An 18,157-nucleotide genomic window follows, 5' to 3' on the forward strand; every position below is an offset into this window, starting at 1 on the left:
GTAGGGTTTAACACCATTTTTCAGCACACGATAGCTATACATGGCGGCCAGCAGTAAAGGTGGGGGAAGAACCAGGGAAAATACCCTGAAAGAACCACCAACCCACAAGAAGCTACTGGCAAGCTTTCTCACATACCCATATAGACTTGTACAAAATGTGTTGATAATAAACATACAACACAGATTTTTCAACTTGAAAATGAAGTACTTCTTAAAATTAATGCTAAATGCATACTGAGAAATAGAGGACACAATTAAAGTAAGAGAAAGTACACACACACACACACACACAAAAACATATTGTGCTTCTTACTTTGCTTTCATTTTACTCTCTCTCTCTACAGGGCCAATGGGAGATACATATATATATATATATATATATATATATATATATATATATATATATATATATATCCCTGAGGAACAAGCTGAACAACACTTTTTAATTGTATTTTAAAAAAAATTGTTTGAACAAGAACTAGGAAAGACCTGGGCATTTCTTACTTCAGGTAATCACAGAAAGAAACATTGTAAATTCCTCAAAGAAGACAATTATAGGGCAATTAAAAATAGGCATTGAAAATATGATTGGTTGAATAATGTTGCCAGTCTCATCACCCTTACATTGATTATAAAGAAAAAGAACTGTTCATGAGTCTCTGAATATCTAAAGAAATTATTTTAAATAAAATGCCCTTCACTAATGGTCATCTCCCATCTACAACCTCTCCCTGCTATACAATCTTTAAAACAGCCAGTCAGATGTTGCTTTTAAAAAGTAACTTTTTAAAACAAAATGTTTTGCAGATGTGCAAGGGCATACAATACAATTCAGCAGTAAAGGCAGTCAATAGCCAACTATTGCCTTTGGAATATGGTCTTATGCATGTGGCTTTTAGGAAGCCACACTTAAGAGAAAGGGTGACAATGACCATACCATCTACCAAATTTGACAGCAATCCACAAAATATTGCATGATAAATTGCGTTCATAAGATTCCATCTTACAATGCATTTGATGCAGGACAAAAAGTGAATAAATCTAAGACTGAAAGAGCACATTAATTTGTTGAAAGGCACATATTCTGATCATAAAAATTTCACTAAGATCGAATAACTCAACTGAAAAACTGAGACTAGTAAAAACAGGCAATAACTCAAACTGTAATCTGTCCATATGCATGTGTTTTCACATGATTGTCATAAGCTGAATGTCAAAAAGGCCAATAGCTACTACAAACACTGCAGGATATGTGCATCTTCAAGCGATGCCAAAACTATTTACAATATTTCATGGCAATACATAAAAAAAATGGTGGACTAACTGCTCTACTGAAACGGTAACATACACATTAAGCATTAAGATGATAATAACAGAAGCACCAGGTGGCCGAGTGTTCTAAAGCACACGCATTTACCAATCACTGTCATCTGTCATCATGGGTTCGAGTCTCGGGCTCAACCAGTAAGGTTATGTGTGAAAGCTTGCTAGTAGCTTCCCATGGGTCGATGTAATCCAACTATAGTTTTTGTCTGATATTGTCATATTCCTCATGAGTAAGTTTTTTTCTCCTTTTGACTGTTTTGTTATTTTAAGCTCCTGGTGGCTACTTGATATCCAAATACCACCATGTTGATGTTGGTCACTGAAAGCAGCATGTAATATTAGAAGACATCGCATAGACACTGAAGTCTTTATTTGGAGTTATAAGCATCTAGTAAATACAGATTAAAACTTTAGTTATTTATCTGTTTGTATTCATCCAGTCTTGAGTGATCATCAGAAATAATTCATCATTTTTTATTTCTTACTTTGTTTGTAAAATATCTTTTACCATCATAAAATATAAAATGTTTAGTTTAAATGTGCATATGTCTAAAATTCCAACTGGCCAGGCAAACCGGGTACACATATTTTCCCTCATGTAAATGGCTGCCAATGGGAAGGTAGGTCTGTGGCAATTTCACAAGCTATATGGCATTTGACATGCATGCCGACACAGAGTATGGATGACAATAGGTTAAACTTAAGTGTCTGCACCTTAAACAAGAGCCGGCTTTAAAGGTTTATTACTTGTATTAATACCTAAATGCTGTACAAAAGCCATTTAAGAAAGACTATTTTCATCTGCCGATTATCTCACTGTGACTGATGCTATTCATATATATATATATATATATATATATATATATATATATATATATATATATATATATATAGAGAGAGAGAGAGAGAGAGAGAGAGAGAGAGAGAATTATAAATATACCCCAGACAGAACAGAAAGCGCTATCCCTGGACTCTATAGGAGAATTCTTGATAACATTAGGCAGAATTAATATTTAATACAAATAATACTATCATACAGGTCAGAGAATTTTTAATTCATACTCTATGGAGATTCGAACCCAGGTCTGCGGATAAACAGTACCCATCACCTTGTCTGCACACACCAGCCCATATTCCATCATGACTAAGCACACATCATCAAAAAATGATGCTAATTAATTAGTGTTCTATACTCTTGTGTGTAGCAGACACACTCGCATGACGACCTAGTAATTAATTCTCATCTATCTACATAGTCACTTTGGATAACTATGAAAGAAATCAAGGTATATAAGATTAAATATTGAGAATTATAAATTATACAGATCTCACTTGGTGTGTATTGGTGTATATAGATCACACTTGGTGTATATTTATAATTCTCTATAATTAATCCTATATACCTTTTATTTTCTTTCATAGGAATCTGGAATGACTGTAGATAGATGCCAGGTTTTGCAAGCATGCCTCTTCTTTCCAATGCCATCAGTTTCCATTACATGAAGATTCATTGATGAATTTAAACCTTTGACCAATCAGAATACTCTTCACAAGAGTCGTGTGCTAACTAATGTATTGAATGAATAATTTACAAGGGTCATTGCAAAATGGGACCAGACAGACCATCTTTTTAAAAAACTGGATTGGAGATGATCAGGAGAAAGTGGAATTTCACTTTAAAATGGAGAAAAATCATATCCGATATACATACATGCACACACACACACCAGAAAGAAACAAATGTCTTTAAAGAGTACATTATAAATAAAAAACAGGGAATGAAGATCACAAAGTGGGGCAAACAAATCTTAGATGTAAGCAACATTACACATACAAAAAGTTGATACTGAAAACAACTAATTAAGCATTGTCAGATAATTTACTACCTGACCGGAATTCATTCTAATAGAAAAAGCCCATGATTTCAACAAGCGAATTCTTCATGCTGCTGAATGTCAGTTTCAGAATACTCAAGAATGTATGAGTGGTGGTAAGTGATTCTTTATAGCAAGATAAAGCTAGTTTAATTTTTCAATAATATAAAGCAAAACTGTTTTAATAAATTTGCAAAATATGACACATTCCATTTTTGTTTACTAAAATGGAGCTAAAGTGACATATCTGGGAATCTGCACGATGCTCCATAAGCTGATGTCAGATCCTACACTAAAGCATGTACACTATCTAAAAATCTGTGTATCGAAAGATGTTAAAATAGATCATCAGCATGTAATGCTAATTCTTGGCTATATCAGAAGTCATGCAGACGAGATTCTTAAAGATTGGATTTTCTCATCGTAAAGGAAATCTCCAAAGAAATCAGAAGCATTTTTGTGGATTAAATGATCTATACACTGCAACAAAAAACCAGCACAAAGTCCCAATTCAACATGTTAAATTATAAGTAGTATATTTAAATGGGAGCCAAGTGCCTTGTTAGTACTAACTACTACAATAATCCTGGTATATTAGGTGATGTAACAAATATGAGCCAGCATTCACAAAGCTCTTTGAACAAGGTCAGCACAGTGTTTGTTAAACTGAAATCTACACGAATCATTAACACACTAACATTTCTGATGAGGCCTAAAATTTAAGAGCAAGAATGACATAAAACCAGGATGGTAAATAGATAAGAAAATACTTAATACAGTCTGATCTTGTTAATCTGGTGCAAAATATTAACACTGAAACATTACATTAACACTAGTGCCACCTGACTGAGTTTTAGTTCTCGACATTCATCAACTAAAGCTAAATTATATATATATTCCCCACATCCTCTTTAACTGTAACCAACAGAATATTTTTTATTAATATGTCCCAACACAAAAAGATTTGCTATAAAAAAAAAACAACAAAGTATAAAATATTACTCTATTTGATATTTTATAAACATCTTTGATCCCCTCCAAAAGAGAGAACCCCCCCCCCAAAAAAAACCCCAGAGTGAATAATATTCATATTGCTTATGGTTACCATACTGACAAATAAAAGTTCACTCGGCAATACAGGAGATATGATAATAAACAGATGGCAGAATTTACAATATGGTGATAATTTGTTCGAATCAATCCAGTATCAAATAAACAGCTGGATAAATGAAAACCAGATTAACAAGACTTCACTGTATCATGCCCATAACAAGTCAAAAGCACATTGGAAATTTAAAAGCTTTGTGAATACAGGATTTAGTTCCTACCATGGTTGGCCAGCATCCCCAACGCCACCCCTGGAAAAGATAGATGGAGAAGTCCATAGAAGAGGTTCGATTAAAATATACAAGAATCTTTCATAAAATGGACTACAAAGGGTTTACTCTGCCAATGAAATGAAATCCTGTGTGTGAAAGACATCCTTCAACTCTATATATAACAGACAAACCACACATACTTTAATACAATGCTTGATTTCATTACAACTGGTGTATTTCTATTCACTCTAAGTTTATTAGTGTCTAAAAACATGGCTTTTATAATTATAGTCTGAATACTGCCTTGAAACATATAGCACTGTAATTATTATTATTGCTTGTAAACATAATCTGGCCTTGCACTGCTTATTTTACCTACATGTAATAAGCAATTTGATAAATAGTGTTCACTTTGAAAAAGTACAGAAAAACTTAAAATTTATCTCCAGGGATAATGGATCAGTGAAGTTTGTTAAAACAACGTTGTTAAAGGCAGTAATAAAGACAAGTAGTACATAGTATATACATTTTTCTAAAGCAAGCAGATTGTTGTTCAATCAGGAACTTTGTTCCAAACATATTTCTGCTGAACAGGTTCTACTTTCAATTTCACGTGGAAATTCATATTTCTGCCAATAAGCAGAGTCATGTCCTAAAGACAAGTATGTAATGGTAGAAAGCAAGTGATGTTACATACAGATGATATCCTCTTTGCTTGTGTATAAAATGCATGTCCAACAGACTTACTCTGCATTAGCGGGTTATTTCCCTTGTGCAAATCACAAGACGATTTCATCATATTTTCACTCTACTGTATGCAACTGAACTCCTGTCTCTAAGTATGCAGTTGGTGTCTAATGGAAAAGTATGAATCTCAATTAGTTCCAATTTGCAGGACTATTTTTGGAGGCTGAGGTACAGAGATGCCCCATCTCTTGAATTGGAAATGTTTTAAAGTGAAACAAGCACTTTTGGCAATTTTTAATACATAAGCTTTTTGGTGTTCTAATATTTTATCCTTCATCACTCCTGCAATTGTTCCAATTTCTTTTCAATTTTTTTCTTCATTTTTCCTTTATAGCAGATTAAATATTACTATCATAAGCATCAGTGTATTATGCATATCAAAATTAATTATATAACTGCCTTGTGCAGAGAAGTTGCCTTTATTTGTAGTGGTGGCAGTAGCACTAGACTAATAGTAGTTGTTACTGTGCTCTTTAAACACCACCCCATCCCCAGCATTTTCAGAAAAAGTCCTTGTAAAGAGACTGAAAATCTGCAGCCAATAAACTTATCTTCTTATTCATCAGCCAAATTATCGATTTAGGCTGCATTATAGTAATTATTACTTAAGGTGATACCAGAATAAAAGTGTTTCATAATCATACAGTGCTTTTAGTTAGTCTCACATCAAATTGAAGTTTTTCTTCTGTTCTAAATGATAGGAATCTTTTGCAGCATATTTACCAAGTATGTATACACAAGTCAACAAACCAGAATACTGAACACTAAAACTTATATTCCTTTTTCAATAAAAAAACAACAACAAACAAATAGGAAATAGAATACAATAAAAAATATCATTCAGTCCATAAAAAGAAAAGTTTTGATGAAAAAGTCATTCATCATTTTACTTCAGAACATGGGACTCCAAGCATACCTGATGAATCATGGGCTCTATGTTCAAAATTAAGCAATTCAAAGCATAAAATGTGTGTACTGGTCACGATGCAGTATGCACTTTCAACTATCCAAACAGCTAGTTACTATGAAAATAAAGGAACTGACTGCTTGCTTTTCAGCTTTTTGATAATGTAAATACACAGGAGAGAACCAATAAAGAAAGAATATATATCCGTTGCTATGAAAATAGAGCTGTCTGCTTGCTTTTAGCTCTTCAATGATGCACATACACTAGAGAATCAGAACATATTATTTCTAAATGCATCCACAGGCAATGGCAAAGCTTCTGTATGATCAAGATGATATCTAAAAAGGGAAAAGGTAACACAATGGTTCTAATCAGAAACGGGCTATAAATATTAATGGAATGTGGGAAAGATTTGGGTAAATAGGATTTTGAACTTACAATGGATATTTCAAAATAAAATTTTGGGACACCAATGGACACTAAGGCTGCCAGAGAACTCTAATTTATAAGCACTATCATCCACGAGGTGTTTTAATTATGCTGCTTTTTTCTATAAATATAATTTAGTGGAGTTAGTTAAGAATCCCGGATTAAAAATTGGTGCAGAAAGCTCAAATGAAGCTCACATTGATAATGATTGAAAACAGTCAACACCTGATTGAATAATTCTTTAGTCATCCTTTTTAGATTGACATGACAGTTCGAGATACATTAGTTTGGTTTGGAGTTTTATGGCACAGCAACACAGTAGGTTATTTAGAGCTAAGGCAATTGGATTGCCTACCACAAAGATGCACAATGGCTGCTGACCCAGTGGTATGATCTAAATAGGTACATGCTTGGTCATCCGTCGGGCATGCCAACCACTGAACCAACACTACTTGTACCACCATTAGTCACCTCTTAAGACATGCAGGAGGGCACACTGGGCATATTTCTATATCCCTGAGCCCACAGTAGGTAACATGCAGGATTGAAAGAACATAATAAGACTAAGGAATACACAACATGTTAGATAGATGTATAAACAAAGAATATTCATTTTTGTTCTTCTTAAATATGGATGGAGCATAGTGAAGCAAAATTCCAACTTTCGCTGAACTGATCAAGCAGTCAATCAATCAACCAACCTATGATACAAACTGATGTAATAATCAAACACTAAGGAGAGATAAATAATGAAAGGCCACTTGTTATGGCCCTTAATAGTAGTGGTTTGACTAAAAAACATTTTATAATAATGCCTGATTGGAATCTTTGAACATAAATAAAAATTTGAGAATGTCATATATGAGTGAAACAAGACTATGCACACTCCTGCATCGATGATATTTACAAAAGTGGCTAGTCAGCATAAAAAACATGATGCCATCAGAAACTAAGATTCACCACATAATTACATAAATAGTGTTTACATATTTTAAAATTAGCTTTTAGGTCCAAAAAAAAGTGGGTTACAAGTCATGTGCTGAATATGTTTTCAACAATGTATACTCATGGCACATTTGTAAAACCCGTTTCAATAATGCATAAATATATTATCTAGCACATCTTACAAGCACAACAGATTATATAGGCACCATTTGTAATGGTGTCATGTTATATTTTTGGATTACCAGCCTGCACATTAACTGGAGAAGGCCTATTCTAAATAGAAAAGACCCTGATCTGCAAGCAGATAAAGCACGACTGATCAGGTTCTCTGCCAATAAATTAGACCCTGATCTGCAAGCAGATAAAGCATGAATAATCAGGTTCTTTGCCAATAAATTAGGCCATGATCTGCTTGTGCATTAGACTAATGCAGACCTTGGTCTATGCTCTTTGCATTTGTATGTGCAGTATCCATTGATAAATAGAGCAGTATAATCTACTAGGAAATCAAAAAGAGCAAAAAATATTCATATGGCTATGGTTGATCATTACTTGTAGTGTGTGCCAAATAACTATGATACTTACTGTGTTGGAATCTGATAAGCTGTTTGGTTCCTGAAAGAGAAATAGGCCCGTGAATTCTTTCAATCCAGTTTTTAGTTTTTAAAAAACCCCAAAACAACAAGATGCCCATGTGGGCCTGAGATTGCTCACTGGTTGATATCTGCCCAATGGATGGCCAAGTGCAGCTGGCTGGGAAATCTGGGTCAGAATGATGCTTTCCTCTGGAATTTCTTCCAATGCGGTTGATTGCATAGGTCATGAAAACAACTGTTGCAAGCTTCTCTAGTTTTATTACTCTTCATCCATATTTTCTGCTGATCAGTATAATTTGTCCAATACTAAAAAGACCATTATACAGGTTAAAGTTGCTTAAATTCTGTTTGGCAGTTTTTTTAATCTGATAAAGCTGTAAAAATGTTGTTGTCTAACTTTTATTTGTTGGATTTGCATCACTGTACCAATCTGAATGTCCTTTATGCCAGGATGCATTCTCTCAAATGTGGTAAAATTCAGCTGTATGGGTTTCAAGAAGACTGTTATTAGTAAAATAATGATTGCCATACTTGATAACAGAGCTGCATCATTTGTATGGAGTTGAAAGGTCTTAATGCCAAGACTCTTTCTACATTGACTGGTAAAGTTCCTTCAAAGTTTTTATATTTTCTAAAAGCAGCAGAATTATCTGATGGTGGCTTGGCATCATTTCCAGCCAGGATGTATTTTTGTCAAGTTTGATCAAATTTTATCCACAAGTTTTTTTTTTTAAACATTCAACGTTATTCTATTTTTAGTAATGGTGGCCATATTCGAACATGAATATGACTCATTTATATAAACTTTAGAGCCCTCTATGTTCTGTGTGTGTGTGTGTGTGATCTGGATTTTTAATATAGCTTTAACAATTTTTCAGTCATATCACTACGATATCTGCAGTGTGACAGTTTATAGTGATGTCTACCACTGGGGCATCATGTTGCACACATGAAGCATGATGTCCCACCCAGTCACATTAACCTGACACCAGGCAGACCAGTCTTAACACTAATCTCTTAATGCTGAGCACCAAGCGAGGCAGCTGTACCATTTGTGTAAGTCTTTGGTATGACTTGGCCGGGGATCGAACCCACAACCTCCAGCATCCAAGGCGGATGCTCTAACCACTAGGCCACCGGAGTGGTCATGTTCTAAGTTCTGTTAAGTGGTTTTAGATAAGTCCTTAAAAAAAATTGCTAATTTGCAGCCATATTTAAAAGTGGATTAGTATCCTTTGTACAAATTATAAAGATCTTTATACCAGGAGTTTTTTCTGATCAAAATTTCTTCAGCAGTTTTGAAGGAGTCATTTTTTAAGTAAGTTATTTTTTTCCCCTTCATCTTGTATTGTTAGTAATGGCTGATGATCAGCATCATTTCTACAAACTTGAAAGGTTTCCATTTAAAATTTCATCATGCCAAGCTTTATGCGCAATTAGATCAAATTCTGTTCAGCAGTTTTTGAGAAATGGTTTAAAGGATTATTATTATTTTTAGTAACAGAGGCCATGTTTGAAGGAGGATCAGCATCATTTGTACAAATCACTCAGCATCAATGCTGCTAAGTATGCACCTCTGCTATCTGGGATTTACATAACAATTTTAGACATTATCCCTATGCCAGCCAGCTCAGTGAATATGTAACAAAATGGTTCCAAACATATGACCCTTTACTATGTTTTGTTGTGGTGACTTGCTAAGGCTAATCTATTTCTTGGTTGTAATTTGAACTAAATAAATTTCTTTGTTATAACATCTTAGGATGTGTTTGGAGCACTTCAGTTCTGGATGAGCACTATTTTTGCATGCTGTAATTTCAGAGGCAATAAATTTAGCATGTAGTTTGCAATCCCATAATGCCTAAGTATAAGTGATAGGATTTGAAAAACACCAGAACATATGAAGTTTCTGGTACATACTTAAATGCCCTTCATGCGAGAATGGTGCTTCAAATTTGGATGAAAATTGGCCAGGTCATTGTTTTCAGAAGTTCACAATCGCAATTGTTAATGGATATGATAACACCAAAGGCCATACCATAAGCTCATTCGGCCTTTGGCCAGGTGTAATAATAATGATTTGAAAAAAAAGATTTGTGGCTATTTACAATTTTAAGTGTCTATTATACAGTAAAAATGTGAACTTTCCAATTCAGAGACACTTGAAAACGAGAATATTTTGGACAATTATTTTATTCTTCCTGTCACATTTTCAAATTCAATCAGTATCTTCAGTAATTTTATTTATTAAAATTATACTTTTTTCTTTATCTTAAAGACCGAGATGGTAAAACTATAAAAGGGGGCAAATTTTCAGTAAGTCCAACTTACATGCGATCAAGAAAAGTCGCCCTTTATCAGGACCCAAGGCTGTCTGGAGAGAGGGCTTAATATAATGCAATCCCTAGCACCCCACACAAGATCAACAAAATATGTCTTAGGTCTTTCACAATGCACTTGATGTAAGTAGATAACAATGCTCCATATGCTTTACCAATCATAGCTCATGCATTCCCTATGCTACCTACCATCTTAAGCAAACAAATCAGTTTAAATTCTAGCCCTTAAATATTAGTGCAAAAAGAGAGCTACATCTGTGTCAGAAAACATATGCCCATCTAAGGATAAAACAACTAAGTTAAAAAAAAAATTGCCCCAAGAATCTAAACAACTGCTATACTCCGATCATCTGGACAAGAATACCAATATACCTATCAAACTTCATCCATTTTACATGAGTGAAGGTTTTCATAAAAAAGTAAGTCACAAAAAGTGAAAGAAATTGTAAAAAATTGAACACAGTTTTAATGTCCATCTACAAAAGCTTTCACATTAATGGTCGTGTGATTGTCCAAACCAGTGAAGTGAAAAAGAGTTTGTCTGAGCAGCAAGTAACTTTTGGGTGTTACAGTCAGACAAAAATAATGAGGAAAACATTTTATAAATTTTAACTGAAATCATACAAAAGAGTAAATTCTTGTTCCATACTATTTTGCATGTAAACGTTATTATAATTAAAATACTTCTGCAACAATGTTAAATTCTTTACACAAAAAAAAGGCCTCTTAAATCCACCATGTTTTGGCTGATTTGCTCGCACGTGAGCGGAAGGGTAAAAGCTGGAGTTCTTTTTTTTTGCTTAATGGACCCATCATTTTCGTAAGGAGACCACTCTTTATTCCAAATGCCCATCTTATCCTACTTATTGTAAAGGTTTGCCTGTCTGTGTGCAGTTCAGACTGGTCTGCTATAGATCTGAGGCCAAAAGGTCTAAAATCCGGACACAAAATCAGGCTAATTTTAGGTGAGGAAAAAAAAAAAAAAAAAAAGTGGGTAAAAAAAATGAGGTTTTCCTCTCTCTATTTTGTAATGCAACTAGAACGTCCAGATTATTTGGTATCATTGTAGAGCTACATCTGACTACCTTTCTGTACCACTCCCTATAGTGTATCATACATGACCTTGATGCTTCAGAGCTTGGCAGTAGGCTACTACCTCCTTACACGTAAACATGGTACCAAAGGTTAATGAGTTAAGTCTGCCGTCTTGGTTCATTCTTCATTCCAATCCAATAATACTTGCACTTCATTTCTGTTTTAAGCGTAAAATATATGTACAACATTAAACTATTTAAAACAGACAATTCAACTAGTCTCTGTAATCCAAACTAGCTGATTTTTAAGTATTAATATCACAAGCATAGAGGAGTTTCATTTTGTCGAAAAAGTAGCTTGATCTTGATGAGGATTACTCACTTTTCAGTTTGGGGACTTATAATTAAAGCTCTTGCTTATTTTTGGTTATTTTTTTTTATTGTGCAAAAGTTGTTTTTTAATTTTTTTGTCCACCTTCCCCCAACATTATTTGTTATTTATAGCACAATTTCTAATCAAATACAAATTTATTTATGCCTTGAAGTTTTTACTAATTTAGACGTTTTTCCCCCCTGCTATATCTATGATCTTTCTGTATTCTAGTTGCTTAAATATAGATCTAAAAACTGAAAATATTACTAACTAAATCACATGTCATGATGCTTTGCTACTACTTCTTTCTTTTCATACTGACCCAAGTAAAGAAACTGGTCTCGGCAGGTAGTCTCTGCAATGACTTAACCAACAGGGCAACTTATTTTTTTTTTATAAAAGTTGAGCCCTGTATACATATGGACATGTATAAGCCTGACAAATTTTATATATCTATGTTAAGTGGTTTTGTATAACTCTGCTAACAAGTTTCTCAGGATAGGCAAACCTATCAATAGACAAATCAAAATCATGATGCAGAGGGGAATAAAATCTTGGCAAATATCAAGTAACAGTTGTAATTTGATCATTATTTGCCCTAGTTTTACCACTGAACACAATGAATCATGTGCCTAGATATAAAAGGTAATAAAAAAGACTGGGCAGCTTGACCTTTCATTGTGGGCCACATACTAACATTCATTAAACTCCCTGTGAAAAATTCATGGATGTAGAATAGGGTAGCTGCACTCTCCTGCATGTCTTAAGGGGTGACTGATGAAGGCAGGAAATGTGGTGGCTCAGTGGAAAATGTGCAGACTCATAACCAAAATGGCATCAGTTTGAATCCTATAAATGGATTAGCTTAAGTGTAGTGTGTCCTTTAGCATCACTCCAACTGAATCGTCACTAAGTAACCTATTTGTGCTGTTGTGCCATAAAACACCAAACCCAATAAGTACAATAGTAAGTTTACAAGAATACATATTTTTTAATCAACCTGAGCTCAGTGAAGTTTGTACTAATGGGTATATGTAAATGTAAAAGCATTAAGCCATATTCGTCATCTCTGAGCACGGAAATTTCAATTACAAATATTTCTATTACTTCATTTTGAAAAGGAAATATTGCAACAAAATGTTTCTTTGAGAATACTTACCCAATAACATTAACATTGGAAATAAACTCTGCTACCTCTTGCATCCAGCCCTCCGGAAAATATCACTAGTTTTTTAAACAAAGGGAAGAAACTTTTCCTGATTATATCCCATTTCCACCACTAGGTGGCCCATCCATTTACTAGATGTTATTCAAGTTAAGCTCAAGTGAACAAAACAACAAGGAGGGATTTTACAGTAATGTGATCTAATACATATTCTCAGAGAATCATAATTTACCATAAAATATCTGTTCTTAATTGAATTCATTACCCTATCACATTAACTTTTGGCAAAGAGACAGCTGGCATATGCAACCTATTTGACTACAGTCCGTAACAATAAGGTACGACTGAAAGTCATGTGCAACATGATGTCAACACACAGCTATAAACAAGTTATAAATCCTCATCTGGACAGAGACACTTGAACAATCAGTTTCAACAGTTTAAAAAAAAAAGAAGTTATTTTATCTTGTACATATTATAAGATAGGATTTACAAATATGTACACTGTTAAACTATTTTTAAAATAAGTACAGACTGGATGCACCAAAGGGGCATGCAATTCACTTACTATGCATGCTGATGCTAGGACTCTCAAAAAAAAATGATTTTTAACATAGTTAAGTTATAGAATGGGGCTCAAATTTGTCAGAGTTAAGTTATATCATTAAACCAGGAAAGGTTTCATTTTGATAGTCCATAATGGATGTCCAAGTGGTACCATTTTCATTTAGGATCAACATGACCATGGGATGAATGCAGGTGCAAAATTTCATGGCAGTCCTCAGTGGATCCCCAATGGTGCAATACTGTGCCAAAAATCCCCTTGGTGTCAGAACCGGGGGTTCAGAACGAGTAAAACACAAATCTTGGCATCAAATCTGGGGGTTAAATTAAACATTTTGGGATATTTGATGCACAGATGAAGGTAAAAAGAAACACTAGATGCTCCAAGAAGATTAGGTGAAGAAGCAATGACAAATATTGTTAATGGATGGTTGGTTGATGTAGAATAGGCTATCCTATAAGCTTCTCTGGTCCAACTCGGGCAGAGATAAAAGTAATGTTATCAATGTCTTTAAGTAATCTTAAATATTATTACATTACCAACTTTACAGGTGGATAGGTAGAATCAATGATGAATTATGATGAATTTATGAGGAGGTGATGCTGATGTATTGAAATGAATAACATCCAGTATAAGAGTGGCCATTTAGCATCAAAGGGAGATAATCTGGAAGAGTTTCTTCATTTTGTCTATAATACCTAGACAGGAAAGGCCAAGTTTTTCATCCTTGTGAGAAGGCTGGGTTCAAGAGGACATGAAGTTTATTTCTTAAAATTCAGGTAATGTGATCAGATTAATGTATTTGATGGAGAACAGAGCTATGTGAAATCAGACAGTTTGATGCTTGGGGTCTGTCTCTATCTAGATCAGGCTCCCTTGTTATGCTAATGGAGTTGCCTATCAGGCCAGTCCCTAAAAAGCTTATTTAATTTGCCTGAAAGGAACCCTGAGCCTGCTGATGAAATACATCATCTTCATTCAGATGCTGTCGAAAGACACTGGTGAATTATTAATACTCATTCCTGTTAGAACTCCATCTGTATGTTCCATCACCTTATGAATATAATTGGCTGAAATGTATCGAAAGCTATACATTTTGTATACAAAGTTCAGCATGTAACCTGAATGGTGAACAGTATTATTTCTGTTTTGCATTATTTCATTGGTTATCTCTGATTAGTGCTCACTTATATTGCATACATAATGATAAGCTGTTCTGCACTTATGTCAACTTTGTAATGGATTGCTGGTTAAATATATAGCTGCCAACCCTCCAGGCTCGCAATTAGAGAAAATAGGGAATATTTGTTGGAACAAATGTTTAGCATGGTCTCCAGCTGATAAAGGTAGATTGAGTTCAACAAGAAAACTCACAAACAATGCTTCAGCGTTGGTAGCTTGCAGGTCTTCCGTCGATGGCTAAGAATATTCCAGAGCTGAAATCTGCTGCGAGTTCTTAATTTTCCCAACCTCTATGTGCTTTTTGCTACCAATGTGTTTCCTCACATAGTCTCTGCCACCATGCCCAATGCTAAAATCTGTGGCACACTGCGTGCAAAAAACATGATGTATATCGGTGTTTGGTAGCTGAATGCACTGCCAATTTTTGGTCTATTCCAAACTAAACTTCACTTTTTGTGTAGTACAGTTCTTTTTCCTTGTTGGTGAAGACATTTTCAAGATGCAATGCGAATGGTAATTCAAATCAGTGTTTGTGGTGCATGCATGGAGCAAAATTCCGGTTAGGCCCCAATTTCTCTCAAAAGCATTTGTAAAACTTTTCTTATACATATAGAGTAAAATATGCTAAAATGATTGCTACTGGGCAAACTGCAACAATCAGCTACAGTTCCACTAATATCGCGATCAGCAGTACTGGACCGTTCTGGCAACTGCCGATATCACGACTAGCACTTAACGAAAAATCAGTTATTTTATTAAGGATTTAAAATAATTGAGAATTCATGATGTTTTTGCATGTGGCGTGAGGGTTAGCAGCTATGTAAATATATCAAAACAATACCCTTGTGATTGACAATGAGCTAAACTTGAAGAACAGCGACATATTAAAGATCCCAACATGATATTCCTTCACCCTGAAGGAACTGTGATCATTATAGTTTAATTCATTTAGTTCAAGGAGTTGATTCTACTGATATTAAGTGTTTTCTGTAAATGTGACATAATCACAATATGTCAGCATGAACAATGTAATAGCAAAAAACCGAAGCTAGTATTTTTTAAACTAATTGATACAAAAAATAAATGCCTCTCCAATATCGTAGCTTTCAACTTTGATCAAGAAACATGGTAATTTCTGCAGAATTCAGACAACAAAACTAATCCTTGGTCCCCAAATAGTTTTTAATCGTCTAACAGATCATGACTGTTCATCGAGCTAAAGGAAGTTCTCAAGACACAGAGATCACCAATAGCAGAGGTGTATACCAAAATTACTTAGAATTCCATGCTCCAAGGATGCAGAAATTGTAAAAGTGTAGTATATCTCATTACCTGCGAGTCCCTCTACAGCAGAATGTGACAAAAGATTTAGCATTAGTAGCAATAACACAACTATAATGGACCAACAATAAAACTTTTTGGGTGGGGATTGATGTGCTAAAATAATTGTAACAAAATATATTATTGTCAGGTGAATGGATTTTAAGTAATGGAGAGTGATTTTTTTAAAGCCACTTGCACTGGGCCTGTGTATGAAAAAATTCTTTGAGCACTTGCGAAACATACATCCACATCTGTATGTTATTTCAACATAAATAAACAGCACAGTGTGAACATTTATTCTCCTTGAAATGCTTTGAAATTATGTCTTGTTGATGCCTCTTTTGATTATGTGTATAGGAATGTATAATTTGAATATTTAAAATTCATAAAGGATGATAAATTATAAAAGGTCAATATACAACAAGCAGTATGAATTTTTAGTTTTAGCTGAAATTCTTCAGATCATCCCATGATCAAACCCTTCAATGGTTAACTCGGAATACAATGCAAGATTAATCAAGTTATATATATAATATATCACAATACTCACTTTGCTTTTGCATGTGTCAGAATATGTGATTTGAGATTTGTGGACTGTGCAAATTTTTTATTGCATCCATCAAATGGACAGACATAGGGCCTGTCTCCAGTGTGAATCCGGACATGTGTTCGCAAATTGAAATCCAGGGAAAACCTCTTGCCACAGCCTTCAAATGTACACTGAAAAGTAGACAAGACCAATTCTGTATAAAATGCAAAATATTAAAAGAGTAAAGAAATATGTCAAAGTTTCTTACAAGTCTGAAGTCTTAAATCTTTTTAAGTTAACAATGAGTCAGAAGCATCCTTACATGGGAACAAACCTGAGGTACATAATAAAGACTCCTGTTAATTTGCATCTTATCCAGATCTGGTTGCATTGGTGGCAAACATCATTATGTAAGTGAACCCTGGCAGTCTGTGTCATTGCCTCAAATGCAAAGTTTCATCTCTGTATTAAATTTCTTACAAATGATAAGATTATGAATTTATGTAACATTTCTTTCTTAAACATTTCTGCTGATAGTGCAACCAGACAAATGATTTGACCTTTTTATTTAGCACCTGCTGATAAAACATTTAGAGGTTCCATACTGACCTATTTGGGTTGTTACTAAGCAAAAGGCAAGGTATAGCATGCAGATCATCATTTCCTCTGTGGACAGTTCTTTCAGAAATATTTTTGGGGATTTACAACAGCCAATAAAGACTCTCAAAAAATTGAAATAAAAAAAGTTAAAGCTGAAGTAGAAATTTCAGCTGCCTACTACTTATAAAAATACTGCAATAATCACTGTACTGGTAATGTACTAGAATACTTGCACTAAACAGAAATGTACCACAATATACGGATATACCCATAAAAAGCATACCCCTAATCTCTGGGTTCTCAATAACTAGCCTCAGGGTTCTCCATATGATTTTGGAAGCTGCAGTGCAGTACTCCTTCATGGAAAAAGTTGCAGGCCCTGCCCTAAAACTGGGAGTTCCAATAAAGACAATTTTAACCCCATGTAATAATTCAGAATCTGTGTACTACTGCTTCATCGGACTGACAATGCTCATTCATTGTGAAATATTTAGAAATTGGCCAAATAGCAAAATTCTGGTTGCCTGACTTATCCTGTATTTTCCCCTCTGGACCCAATACCTGCTTTGGGAGAAAAAACAAACCAAATTCAATATAAAAAATAATAAATAAAAAAAAAGAATGATCGATGGTTGATTAAAAGTTTAATTCGGAATGCAAATGAGGTTGTTTTCTCACTAACCAGAAACAAATTTTCATTGAGGCTTAAAATGCATGTGTTCCAAACATTATGCACAGATTTATAAAATGATGGATTTAAACTGTTGCTTAATATTTATCAGGGTGTCAAATCACACATGCATGTAATTAGTATTTTGATCAAAATATTCATCTGGAACCAATAGTCTTAAGTTCCTTGTCTAGTAAGATATATCCCTTACCTTCCAACAAGACCTTCTCAGTA

The 18,157-nt window shown here is 34.3% G+C and overlaps 1 protein-coding gene across 6 annotated transcripts in view; it reads right to left on the reverse strand.

Moving 5' to 3' along the window:
- The window catches only part of LOC149805333 (transcription factor YY2-like), a 63,819-nt gene that overhangs the window by 16,447 nt on the left and 29,215 nt on the right, over window positions 1-18,157 (reverse strand). For 3 of the 6 annotated variants that reach the window (XM_089949291.1, XM_089949259.1, XM_089949258.1), the window contains 3 exons: window positions 16,675-16,844; window positions 8,133-8,162; window positions 4,529-4,558 (listed from right to left, as the gene is read on the reverse strand). In XM_089949291.1, coding sequence (XP_089805417.1) covers window positions 4,529-4,558; window positions 8,133-8,162; window positions 16,675-16,844 — 230 coding nt within the window. The remainder of the gene's footprint in view (window positions 1-4,528; window positions 4,559-8,132; window positions 8,163-16,674; window positions 16,845-18,157) is intronic. The other 3 variants (XM_089949268.1, XM_089949277.1, XM_089949284.1) reach the window with 3 other exon arrangements.

This window comes from Sinohyriopsis cumingii, chromosome 2 (assembly GCF_028554795.1).
Source record: "Sinohyriopsis cumingii isolate HCF-2022 chromosome 2, ASM2855479v2, whole genome shotgun sequence".
Lineage (NCBI taxonomy): Eukaryota > Metazoa > Mollusca > Bivalvia > Unionida > Unionidae > Sinohyriopsis > Sinohyriopsis cumingii.